Source organism: Callorhinus ursinus, unplaced genomic scaffold (genome assembly GCF_003265705.2).
Source record: "Callorhinus ursinus isolate GAN/ISIS: 27379988/994484 unplaced genomic scaffold, GSC_fseal_2.0 scaffold3, whole genome shotgun sequence".
In the NCBI taxonomy this organism is placed as follows: domain Eukaryota; kingdom Metazoa; phylum Chordata; class Mammalia; order Carnivora; family Otariidae; genus Callorhinus; species Callorhinus ursinus.
Window position 1 is genome coordinate 81797450 of NW_027397065.1, and position 12673 is coordinate 81810122.

At 44.7% G+C, this 12673-nt stretch overlaps 1 protein-coding gene across 6 annotated transcripts in view; it reads right to left on the reverse strand.

Annotated features, from left to right (window-relative positions):
• TRIO (trio Rho guanine nucleotide exchange factor) overlaps positions 1-12673 on the reverse strand; it is a 337626-nt gene that overhangs the window by 193325 nt on the left and 131628 nt on the right. For all 6 annotated transcript variants that reach the window (XM_025867461.2, XM_073891080.1, XM_073891081.1 and 3 more), the window contains exons 5-7: positions 9904-10416; positions 8269-8391; positions 3967-4158 (exon numbers count right to left, since the gene is read on the reverse strand). In XM_025867461.2, coding sequence (XP_025723246.2) covers positions 3967-4158; positions 8269-8391; positions 9904-10416 — 828 coding nt within the window. The remainder of the gene's footprint in view (positions 1-3966; positions 4159-8268; positions 8392-9903; positions 10417-12673) is intronic.

The window sequence follows — 12673 nt, forward strand, 5'->3', positions numbered from 1 at the left end:
CACAACATAAGGACAGTAACACTACAGCCCCGTCTACGTCACTGGGCTAATTTAAAGATGAAATGACGTTTTGTGTTAGAGAGCTCTGTAAATGCTAAAGAACTAAACAGATACTGTAGATTCTAAAGAACTATACAGATACTGGCTCTTTATTTTTGGCTATTATCAAATTGTAGGGGCTCTCAAACTCACAGATAAAATGAGGTAATCAGAGTTAAGGCAGACCTTTATCAGCACTCACAGAACTTTCGGCAGCGATGGAAATGTCTATCTGTGCTGTCTGGTCTACAGCAGGCAGCAGCCACAGGGTGGACACTGTATGGAATTTTAATTTACTTTTACATTATCTTATTAACAAACTGATTTCCACAGCCGCATGTGGTGACTGGCTACCATACTGGACAGTGCAGCTCTAGACCCTTTTTTTTTGTTTTTAGAAAGGCAGACTGCCACACACAGCACCTCATTTGGATGTGTTGGGAGTCTTGAAGTTTAACTACCCTCCTTTCCACAAATGGACCTTGAGGGTCTGTGTGGGGGTTCTAGCAGGAAAGCACAGATACTGGCACGCTCCTGACCGAAGACTATCCTCCTTTTTCGGGACAGTCACCCTCTTGGGTGCAGTGTGCAGCTCCGGGAGGGACACACGTGGAGCGGGGACAGAGGAGGGGGAAACCCACCTCGCCAGCCAGATCAGTCGGCTCAACACTGGCAATCAGTGGGGTGACAGATGTCACAGCCAGATCACCCTCACACTCCAGATCATTCTTTTTTAAAAAAGGAGAGATGCAAAGGTGTAGTAAAATCAATCACTTTCTCTTGTTTTATAAAAATGTAATTCTAATAACATTAGCTATGAAAGCTTCTTCGTATGAAGAGACCATCCAGCGGATATGCCCCATGACCAAAAGAAGTGAAGGCCAGAGCCCCTGAACACCGTGTACCGGTGAGACTGCCGGCCTTGTGGTCCTGACTCCAAGCTTGCCAACGGAGATTCCAATTGCCCACATAACGTCCCCGGACGGGGGGGGGGAAGGCCTGAGAGCGCACGAACAGCCGAGACGCCTGCAGAAGGCACGCTGTCTAGGCAATGTTCTCCTCATCCAGTCTGCACCTCAAGATTTATGTCTGTAAAACCACAAGCAAACCCCAACACCAGAACACCCACCGAGAGACCACAGAGGAGCGTGGCTGGGCAGTGCAGGGCACATGTCTCCCCAGCTGGGAGCTGGAATCCTTACAGGGAAGGCTGCTTCCTTCGGTAACACCATGAACCACGGGAGTCCCATAGTGGAGCTCCAGGCCTTCCTAATCAGATTTCATTTCTTACTGATACATCTGGATGGGGTTCAAAGAGGTGGCTAAGAGGGCAACCTCACTTACAACGTCCAAGCTTCTGGTCTTCTCCCCACTGAGCTTACGAAAACAGCGTAAGCATAACCGGAAAGCAAAGCACTTAAAAAAAAAAAAAAAAAAAAAAAGACCAAAGTTGAGCTATTTCTCTCCTGGGAAGAGGAAAAGTACTGAGTAGATGTGATCTTCCTTCATGCATCAGAATTTCAAGGATCTTACTTTTGTTCAGTGAAGCAGAAGATTCCCGACACGTTTTCACCTGAGACTAAAGACACTCTGAACACTTTCTAATGTCCCATCTGCACATTTTAGTTGCTTGGGCAGACCTCGATCGAGGTCCACCAGAGATGCTGGGCCCTTTCTTCACCAGGCCCCTCTGTCCCTATGCTCACATCTGGCTTCTTCTCTGGCTACTCGATACACACAGAGACCTCAAGCACTTTTACAGTTTATGAAGGGTCCCACAAAATTGTGTTCAATAATGTATTCATCTAGTTTAGTTTCCTTCAAATCCATAAATTACAGTCATTCATCTTATCCAAACAAAAACACCCCAGGCTCTTTTGATGCTGAATGTTTGAAAATGCCCCATCGCACCCACATTTCTAGATTATCTTCAAGCAGGTCAGAATAGCAATTAACTTCGGGATTTATTTGCAATTCTGAATCCTACCATGTTTATGAAAGAGATTTTCCCGGTGTGTTACTATGCTTCAGACTCTCTGCCATTCACCCACGTAGCTTGTCCTGTCTCACATTTATTCATATCGTCTTCATGGAACTTTCTGACAGCCCAGTACCAATTCACACACTTGTACTTCCAGGGGTTGCTACACCCCATAGTATGTTACCATTCCAGATGACCAATATGTAGGGACCAGACAGCTCATCCTCACACCCATGATGATGTCCAGTGAACAATATACCACTACTCAGGACAAGAGGTAGCAGGGGTGAGCATGATGCTATTCTCTGCTGGAGGGGGTTCCTGTTACTTTTTTAAAAAACCTGTTTTTGTGTGGGGGCTTTTGTTTATTCTTTATCATAAAACCAATTAAAGGGGTAAGTTTAGGAAGGTGAAAAATCTTACTATTAAAACCTGGAAGTCCCTATTCACAGCTTTCACGTGAGGCTACTAAGACTTTTTTCTCTTTATTCCCTTTAGTTTCCTCTCTTGCTTCACACTTGAAAGGTTTCTAGAGTCGAGATCACTGCTAATTAGGGTCTTAGGCAACATTCTCACTGTCTTGCCAAAACCCTGGGCAAGCTGGGACCTTTACCTTACCTTTACTGACTCCACTCCTCAATAGGGACTGTTTCTAGATTACAGAGAGGTACTATTTCCTTCTTAGCAGCATCAACACAGATCCCTATGAATGTAGTCTCGCCCTCAACACCAAAAAATTTTCCCTATCAATATTTCTCCCTTAAGGCAACCACTTGCTTCTTCCCCATATGTCTCCCAAGCAGCTAAAAGTTCCTATGTTGTTTCTCCACAACTTGAAAAGGTATTTCCCTGCCTAGCACTTTCCACTACTAAAGTCTGAGTCATGAGCAAAGCACTTCCCTTGTGCAACTTTAGAGTGTTTGCTTAAGCAAGCTCACCGGAGGACTGTAGAGGTGTGGGGAGTGTCATGGGCACACATTATATGTTACCTCTTCAAGTATTTTGACCAGCACATTGGCAAATGAAGCCAATGTGAAGTCTGAATCCATGCAAATAATTTCATGAACGTGAAAGACACTGCAAGCTGCCTACCAAAAGCCACTTTTCAACCCTAGGCTTTGCTGGCAGAGCCGGCCTACTGCTGTGGAGGCTAAAAAGCCACATTCACCTTTTCCCACCGTCCTGGGGAGCTATGGCATGGGCCTGCACCCCACTCCTGGTCAAGGGGAACGGAGGCGAGGTGTGTGGGGGATGGAGGGACCTTCTGAAAATAATGCTTCCCTGAAAAAAGTGACAGGCACCACCATCCCGGCTACAGTGGACACCGTGCTTGAGTCGCAGGGGCTGTGGCACCATCTCTGTGGCCATGTCAGGAAGGCCAAGGCAACCCAAGAGGAGCAGACCCCAGGCCTGACATCGCTGTATGGCTAGAACTCCCATACTTTGCAACTTCTTGTTTTGTGAGAAAAGCAAAGCACTGATATTTAAACCTAATACTCAGGCATTATTACTTGCTGCCAAAGCATCCTATCAGAATACTAAAGTGACAGTACTGAGGGGGAAGGGGAAGGAGAGTGGGGAGAAGGGAGAAGAGGGAGAAAGAACAGTGGCTACCACTGATTAGTACCTACTGTATACCAGGCCACCTAATACACATTATCTCATTTACATGAGAAAACACTCCTCTCAAGTAGATACTTTTATTTCCACTTTACAGATGAGAAAACCAAGGAACAGAGAGGCGAAGTAACTTGCTGAGGATCGCACGGCACAGGGTCAGACAACTGGGGTTTTAGCGCACAGCTGCCTGACTTCAGAGCTCATGTTCTTAAGCACTGTAGGTGTCACACACAAGTCCTCCAGGGATCTGGCTGCAGGTTGGGAGGGTACTGGGGGAGGACCTGCTCCAGTCACCACCTCGTGGGCTTTGGGTGCCAGGCACTGACCTTTTCAGCCTTCTGGTGGAAAATGGAGGACATGTCCAGCAAGGTACTCCGCTCATCCAGGGCTGCCGCAAATGCCTTCCACTCCTGCTCCAGCTGATTCGCAATCTGCTTAATCTGCTGAGAGGCGTAGTGGCCAGACTCTACCAAGCGATTTGCCACCGACATTATGCGGTTTATATTTACATACACGTTCTGCAAAAGGGGGAGAGAAAGAGGGCTTGTCAGGGGAAGGCAAACAAGAGGCTTCCTTGTAGGAACCGCGGATGACAGCACTTTCTGAAACACAGCCCCACTAACTTAAGTTCCATTTTTAACAGCAGAATCACCTGGTATAGAACGGTGTACATATTTGCTCTCTGATTACCACAAACTCTAAATATTGGTTTCAATTTCTATTTTTAAAACTGCAAAATTACAAATCAACTAGCTGAGAGGCAGACTGGTAGGCACAAAGCAATCACGTACACAAGTGGGTGCACACAAATATACTCTTACTCACTTGCTGGCTTCGAATCCTGACAAGGGTCCAGATGGCAAGCCTACTGAGAAGCAGTCACCCAGAACGGAGAAAACCCAACACTGCAGCTTTTAACTAGAACCCAGGAACTACCCGCTACACACTGAGCAACCACAGGCTGTTCTGTGTGGAAACAAGCTCTCCCGTCTACACGACCCCAAATTGTCTGTGTGGTGCCAACAGAGAATCTTCTGCAGACGGATCCACTTTCTCCACGGAAGAGGAACGGAGGCACGAAAGGGAGCAATGCCGTGTGCAAACTTTCCATCAAGTTTTCTACTCTGTGGAAATGCCCATCTTCAAGCCCACCAGTTTACTGCAAAAATAACAGTGTGAGGCTGAAAAAAAGTACCCATCTGTCCCTCAAAACAAGGTCTCGCTATGCTATGCTCCCTTCCGCCTTCAAGGCACCTTCGAGGTTGCTAGTCCAGAAGAGGCAGCTGTGGGAACACACGCCTCAACACACCCCAGGTTTGTCGTTCTTCATCACAACACTGCTCCTCTTGATGGGTCCCCCAAAACTGTACACACCTCATTGGCTCCTCCCAATTGTGCTGCTAAATCTAAATACCCAAGCTGTCCAGAGCTCTCTCCATTTTTCCTGCCTCCTCTCCCTCCTCGCCGTGGCCCTCTGGGCCCCTCTGCCACTGCCACACACCCTGCACAGCCTCCTCGTGGTCCCCTCATCCGCAGCCCACCCAGGAAGCCCCCTGAAGAACGTACCTGTCTGTTCTTTCCTTGTACCCTACCCTACCCATTTTTTCTCTCCACTTTGACCCAAATCAAAACTAGATGGAGTCACTCCGGGATCAGAGAGCCACAGACTCCAGCCTCTGAGCTCCTCTTTTGGGTGCATCTGAAGGCTAGAATCAACTAAGAGATGACCAGTGTCTACAGTGGCAGGGAGACAGGGCTCCTGTGAAGCTGTGACAGTCAGCCAAGGCCATGGGCAGTGGGACACCAGCCTCCCTGGCTCTTGTGGCAATAATGCTCTAACTAGCATCCTTTAGTCAAAATTGATGCCTCCCCGTCCCATATGTGTTCTCTCTCTCTAGGTGCAGATGACTAGAGTTACTAATTTTTGTTGTGTTTGTAACATTAAAGAGGAAAATCAACCCCAAAGGTGTCGGGAAGGGCATACGCAGATGCCCTCTGTTAGAATCCAGAGCAGAGCTCTCCATTCAGACGACTCCGCCGTGGGAACCACTGAGGGCACCCATTCCCACCGAGATTCCGTTACGGTGTCCCGCGTCACTTTCAGATCCTCATCCAGACTGTACTGAGCGTAGAGGGTCTGTGGAGTAGACCTTTCCCACCGTTCCATCACTGACTACACAGATAAAGGAACGTGGTGGCACACAGCCCAATAAACAACCCATAAGATAGAATATAGAACTCCCTTTTTTAAAAGTACCTACCTCTAGTTCTTATCATTACAGTTGTTTTTTTTTTAGATTTTATTTATTTATTTGAGACAGAGAGAGAGAAAGCACGAGCAGGGTGAGGGGCAGAGGAAGGAGGAGGCTCCCCGCTGAGCAGGGAGCCCGATGTGGGACTCGATCCCGGGACCCTGGGATCATGACCTGAGCCGAAGGCAGATGCTTAACCGACTGAGCCACCCAGGCGCCCTTATCATAGCTTTTAAAAGTATCTGTGATAGTGTAATAAGCAGAATTGTTGGCATCCCTTAACATGCTTTAGAGACTGTCAACTCTGTATATTGATATTTAGCATTTTCATTTTGTCAAAAAAATGGTTAAAACACTGTAGGAAGCACAAGAAAGGGCTGAAAGTTAACAGGCCCTTGCTCTGCATAAAGAAATGTCCTAGCTGGGTACCAAGTACTCATGGAGGGGTAGTGGACAAGGGGCCAGACAGGCCTGGAAGCTCCCCCGGGGGCTGCCACCCACCATGGCACAGGGTTACCCCCCTCTTCCAATTAAAACTTTAACTTAGAGGGGCACCTCGGTGGCTCAGTCGGTTGAGTGTCCGCCTTCTGCCTTCAGCTCAGGTCATGATCCCAGGATCCCGGGATGAAGCCCCATGTTGGTCTCCCTGCTTGGCAGGGGAGCCTGTTTCTCCCTCTACCCCCACTTATGCTCTCTCTATCTCGGTCTCTCTCAAATAAATAAAATCTTAAAAAAAAAACAAAACTTTAACTTAGAAAAGTAATAGAAGTTTATTGTAAAGAACCAGAAAACAGACTTAAACAACAACAACAAAAAAGGACATCACCCATACTTTTGTTTAATAAGGTATTTAATGGTGATAACATGACTGCTAATAATTACCATTTATCAAGTACTTACTATGCATTCAGCACTATCTTAGTGTTTTACATATGCAGAAGAAATAAAATTATGGAACTCCATGGAAGGCAGATATAATCCCCACTTTACAGACTAGGAAACTGAGGCTCGTAGAGCCTAAACGAACTGCCCAAAGTCACCATGCTAACTGGCAGGCTCAGATTAGAAACCTCTGCATTCCTAACCCACCCCATACTCCTGTCTTCTACACCATACTAACCATTTTCTTGATCCTAAATGTCCCACTAATAATGCTGGTGGGGGGGGGTATATTTTCTGTTCTCATTTTTCTAAAATACATTTTCATGTTTCTTGTTTTTATAGTATGTGATACAATGGACTGCACACTGCCCACCATTAGCTGCAGTTTCAGAATAGCTTGAAAAATGGATAAAACTTTCTTAGGAAGAAATTCTAAGAGGCTTCCTCCAAAGGTAACATTTTGGTTCTCCGCATCTATGCCTGTGTTTGAAACTTTAAACCAGAAATTCTCTTACCTCAAACTCTAGAACAGATACCAAGCTTTTCTGATAGAGTCTATTACAAAAATTTTATTACTAGATGTTATCTTTAAAACTACCTAAACTGGAGCACTCAGTTGTCCAAACTTTAATTAAATGGCATCTTACTGAATTAATTTAAACAAAGATCCTGTCTTTATACCACTTCAATGCTCTGTAACAAATGTTATAAGGCCCAAGAGTAGTTAATTCTCATAAGACTAGCTCAAAGTCCAAACCAAAACTCCTTGTCCCTGAAAAGCAAATTTCTAGAAGGTTAACTGTCTAGAGAAATAACATATATCCTGTAGAACTTAGTGTTTTATTTTAGTTACATTAACTCCAAAAATGTAACAAAAGTACTATTTAGAATTGTGGTTTTTTATTGTTTTGTTTAATGGTCCTACAACAACCCAACACTGGTCACAATAGGCCAAAGGAGTCAAGTGCATCAACCTCAAATAGAGCAGGGTCTTCCAGCCATGGTCCATGTCAGTTCAACTTGGAGAGAAATCTCATGTTTTAAGAGAACTAGAGTATGCCCTCGAGGTAGAAACCAGGCAGACTGGCTTACTTCTTCCTCATGAAGGGCAGCCAGCAAATTGACGGCAGCTCTGCTCAGAACACTCACTTGGCCACCGAGCAGCTTTTCTAGAGCCCCTACAGGCTCCAAGAGGTACAGCACAGGAACCGGCCTCAAAATCATCCATGTTGAACAGGCCAAGTAATTGGTTCAAGTTTCACTGATGTGTTTGCTTGTTTTCACAGTTTTGTTTGCTTAAAACTTAAAGGAAGCTGTAGGTACTGCTAACACCAAGAACGTCGCATGCTCGGAGGTCAGCTGCTACCACCACCAGTAACTCTAAAGGTCCCCCATGGCCTCCTGGCAGAGGGCTGGGACACCATCTGTGTAAATCCCTCCCATCTGCTAGAATCCACTCACACACAAGATACATCTGTTCAGACAGTATCTTACCATACAGTTCATGGCAAAGTGGTTGTGCTGTGTCTGGAGCTCCATCGCATGAGGATGGCTGGTCCCAATCTCAGTGTAGCTGTTCAGAAACAGGCCCTTGTTGTGTGTGATCCAGTCAAACATCTACCAGAATGAAAAAAGACAACTTGAAATCACCCCAGAAAGAGAGATGACTGGCGCAGGCTCAGGAGCAGGGCCACGCCAATCGGGGGCAGTGTCTATGCTCTGACAACCTCTCAGGCATTTGGGTCCAAAAGATCCTTGACTTCTAAGTAAGCTGTTCCGAACTTGCACGATCTAGAAGAAAGTCTTATTTCATGTGTTCCTTCAACCAATGAGGAATTAAGGAACAGAGAGGCAAAGAGAGATATTCAAATCCCCCTGGCTAATTAAAACTAATCTTTGACTCTCAACCCAGCCTCCCTGCTATAATGAATGCTTGACTGGCCACACTGCTCTTCAGTGAAAAGACCTGTTAGGTGAAATTGGGGTCTTTCAGGTATCTGGACGGGCTTTGCTACGCTCACAGATCACTGACAGCAATTCCGGTGACTACAAGATCACATATGTTTTAGTGCAAACAGTATTTTAAAAACTGTGCAAATGCAAACAATAAAATTTACCATAAAAATAGGAAAGACTGGGGAAAAAATTTAATGATGAACATCTCTCTCAAGGTTCAATACAGATGCTACCTGGAAAAGGATGTCAATTATGTTGCTCACAGGGAAAACACGAAAGCAAAAGGAAATAACTATCATTATTTGGACTGGTATCATGACCTGAACCAGAATCCCAGAGACGGTCAACTGTTTTTTCTAGTAATTGAAAGGAAGATTTTTCCAGTGTCTTTGACAAGGCACTTCTTTTAAACGTAAGTACACTGACAGATTAAAAGCTTGCCAAACAAGAGTAGTGGACTGTCACTGTTTGAAAGGTCCTTTTGTATCAAAGATTTGTGATGTAGTTTTTTTTAACTTTAGAAAATATTTTCCTGTCTGTGAAAAAAATTTAATGAGCTCAAATTAAGAGTGATCGATTCACCCGTGTTCATGGCTTGCAACACAGTCCTCTAAATTAAAGTGTCCTGTTTCCGCATTGCTAAGACAGAGTTGGCTGGTAACACGAGCATCCACTTGGACCAGCTGTTTTGTCTGCAGCACGAGAATAAAATGAGGACATAAGTAATCACCACCCATACTTCCCAGAAGCTATGCTTTTTATTTTTAACACCTTATTGGTCTTTTATTTTAAAAGCATGGTCAATAATAGATCGGAACGGTGTTCTGTCACTGACTTTATAGGAGTGCAGCAGCAGCTAGGGGCAAAATTACCTACGTAATTATTGGTTTCGATAATATAAATTCTATATAAAGCTGTCACCCTTTTAACTCAAGATATCCTTCTCATCTATCCTATAGGCATGCTAGACCGAACCGTCAGTAATGAAGAACTCATAGCTCCTGAAAAAGCCCGGGCCTGCACCATGAGGAAAGCTGGAAGGCAGACTGGGGGCAGATGGCCGCAGTGAACCCTAAGCGTGCTTGATGCATCCTCGGCCCTCTCTCCCGACCAACGCAGCCCCTTGACTGCTGGGACCCAACGGTCCAGGAAGCCCTCCCCCTGCTCCTTTACCTTCTCAGCGTCCTGCTCGAACAGCCTCAGCTGAAAGCACTGGTCCAGTTTCAATTTTCGTACATGCCACATCTGGTGCAGGTGCTGCCGTGTGGAGTGCAGCCTGTCCAACATGGCGGACACCTTGGGAAGGAGGCCCTGCAGGTCCGCATTGCCTGAGCCGGAGTTCTTTTTGGGAAAGCTGTCACTGCTCTGAATCCTCTGGAGCAGCTTCTGTCCCTCCAAATCCAAGTCTTCTATGGGGGCCTTAATCACTTTCTTCTTCAGCTGGGAATGCTCCTCGATCATGTTCCGAGCCCCCTCTAAATCCTGAGGCAATTCTTTCTTGGCTAGGATGTCCTGAAGTTCCTCCAGCCGAGAGAGCATGTGGGTTGCATTGCTAATGTAGTCTTCAAAAGCAACTCTGATTTCAATCCATTCTTCGTGGTTGTATTCCAAGCAGCCATCAAACTCGGGAGTTAGCTGAGAAGGATCAACTACTTTGGTAAGGCCTTCTAAAGAGACCATATTTGTCTTAAGGGGAAAAAAAATCAGGTATGAGAAGATGAACCAATTTTCTGTGGTCTTATCATAATGCAATGTGCAATACTTACAGATTTTCAAACATAAAGCAAGTAATCTCTTTACAGAAACATACCTTGTTCTGGCCCCATAAAAACAAATGCAGATGAAAGAAACATTACCGGTATAGTCAGTGAAAGAGAAGTCCATTAGAACAACACGCTAGTAGAATACCTAAAATTACAGGACGTGTATCTCATGAGAGCTAAAGAAATGAGATGCTATCTTAGGCATGGTAACCAGGAAATGTCTTAAATCGCAATACAGAGCAGATGATTTAGAAACTTTACTTTCCTCAATGCATTCTTTCTCATCCGCACCACTCTACCATCTCACTCCCGACAGAAAACTCTGTAGAGGCCTCCTGCTCTCGGCAGTCAAGCGCATGTCTTGCTCATGGGCTTCCAAAACCCTGTGAAGGGCCACCTCCCTCTGAGGACACATATTTGTGAGCTACTTATTCAGTGATAAACAAGCTCCAACCAGACCACGATCAAGGCTCATCTGGTCCTAACTCCACCTCTCACCAGGTAGATGACAGGATATGAATGACTTTTTGAAACTTTCTAAAATATAAAAGGTTAGCCAGCCAGGGGGGCAGAAGCTCTTGCCATAAAGCTAAACACAGAGGGAATGTTTCATTCATTTCAACAATCGGTCGCAATTCTGAGTAGTAGAAGGGGACATTTCAATTTGCACTACATTCCAATCTAACAGCGACCACGTTTTAGTCTTTTACAATCTAAGAAAAATCTTAACCTCACACTACCTATATATACCATGTGCTGCAGGGTTACTACCAATATTGTGCCTCAAGGAAAACATGGGGGGTGGGAGAGGGGTCATTAAATGCAAAAACAAAGTTAAAGGACAAAGATTTGTAGCCTAAGAACCAAAAAATAAAACAGAGAAAGGCTGGTTTAGCCCCACCTCTGTCACTTCCAGCCTTAGAGAAACCTAGGACTGTATCAGCTCCACGCTGGCTGGCAGGAGAACCTGCAAAAAGCAACAGAGCTAGAAAGAGGGCTGCTCCTAGTCTTGCACTTTTGTTTGCAATGTGACTGTAGGTTCATTCCTGTCTCACCTGTCCAGACTTTTAATAACATCCATGGAACTAATCACTTAACAGAGAGAGGCTGGTAACAATGTAGAGACAGTAAGTTCAATAGAAAAGCTGATATAGATAACTTTAAAGGCCCAGAGGAAGATATCAAAATTGGACTAGAAAACATTTGTGTGCATTATATTGCTAAACCATTGTTTCTGCTTAGAACATGTAGAATTAAAAGGAACACACTTTAAACCTGGCATCAAGAAAATAGTAAGACCCAATAAACTGTCATCCAAAATCACTTCTCAGCTGTGTGAAGAGAAAGGCTTACTGGTTTCATCTTTTACCTAAATCTCTTGAATGCAGTTTCAAATTCAAATTCAAACTAAATTCAGACTTCAGATTGAAAATCACAACAAGAGATTTAAAAATGCAGGTAATGCACATGTGAAAACACTTTGAAAAGTTAACATGGAACATAAAACTTAAGAATTAATTTTGTGCGATGTGCTTAATACTACTGTTGTTGTTTACCTTAACACACATGAATACATTCACTGAAACCTACTGTTTGGGCAAACTTGCTAGAAGCAGCACAAGCTACTCAACCAAAAATTATGAGATCTTATAAGAAAACATTCTATTACAGAATATTACGGCATGAATCAAGTTTCAAGCTGGCCGGAATACTTTCTTCCCATAATCATCTCCTTACACTAACTGCATCAAAGCCCGGGCAAAGCCTTGGCAGCTGAAGGAGAGGTGACAGTGGAAAGGAAAAGAAGTTAGCAGGTTGAGGCTTGTCTCACACACCGTCTGAGAGTCGGCGACCTTATGCGCCGTTGAATTCAGAACTCTGCATAGTTTTTAAAGGAGTACCTCCCTTTTCATAAATGAGAGAACTGATGCATGAAATACAGAACGGATCATTCCCTCCATCATCAAGGACAAGGTGAAAACTCAAGTTTCTTCTGGACACGTGAAGTTGGGTATCTCTCCCTAACATTCCCTTATTCCCAAGGCTAAGGCAATGATGAATCTGAGGCCGCATAAAGCCACCTGGACTCAAAGGTGAAGCTGTTTTATCAAGAGAAGTAAGAGGGAACCTCTTTCTATGGTACACGCCTTATACCTCAGCAGCCCCACCACCAAAAACCA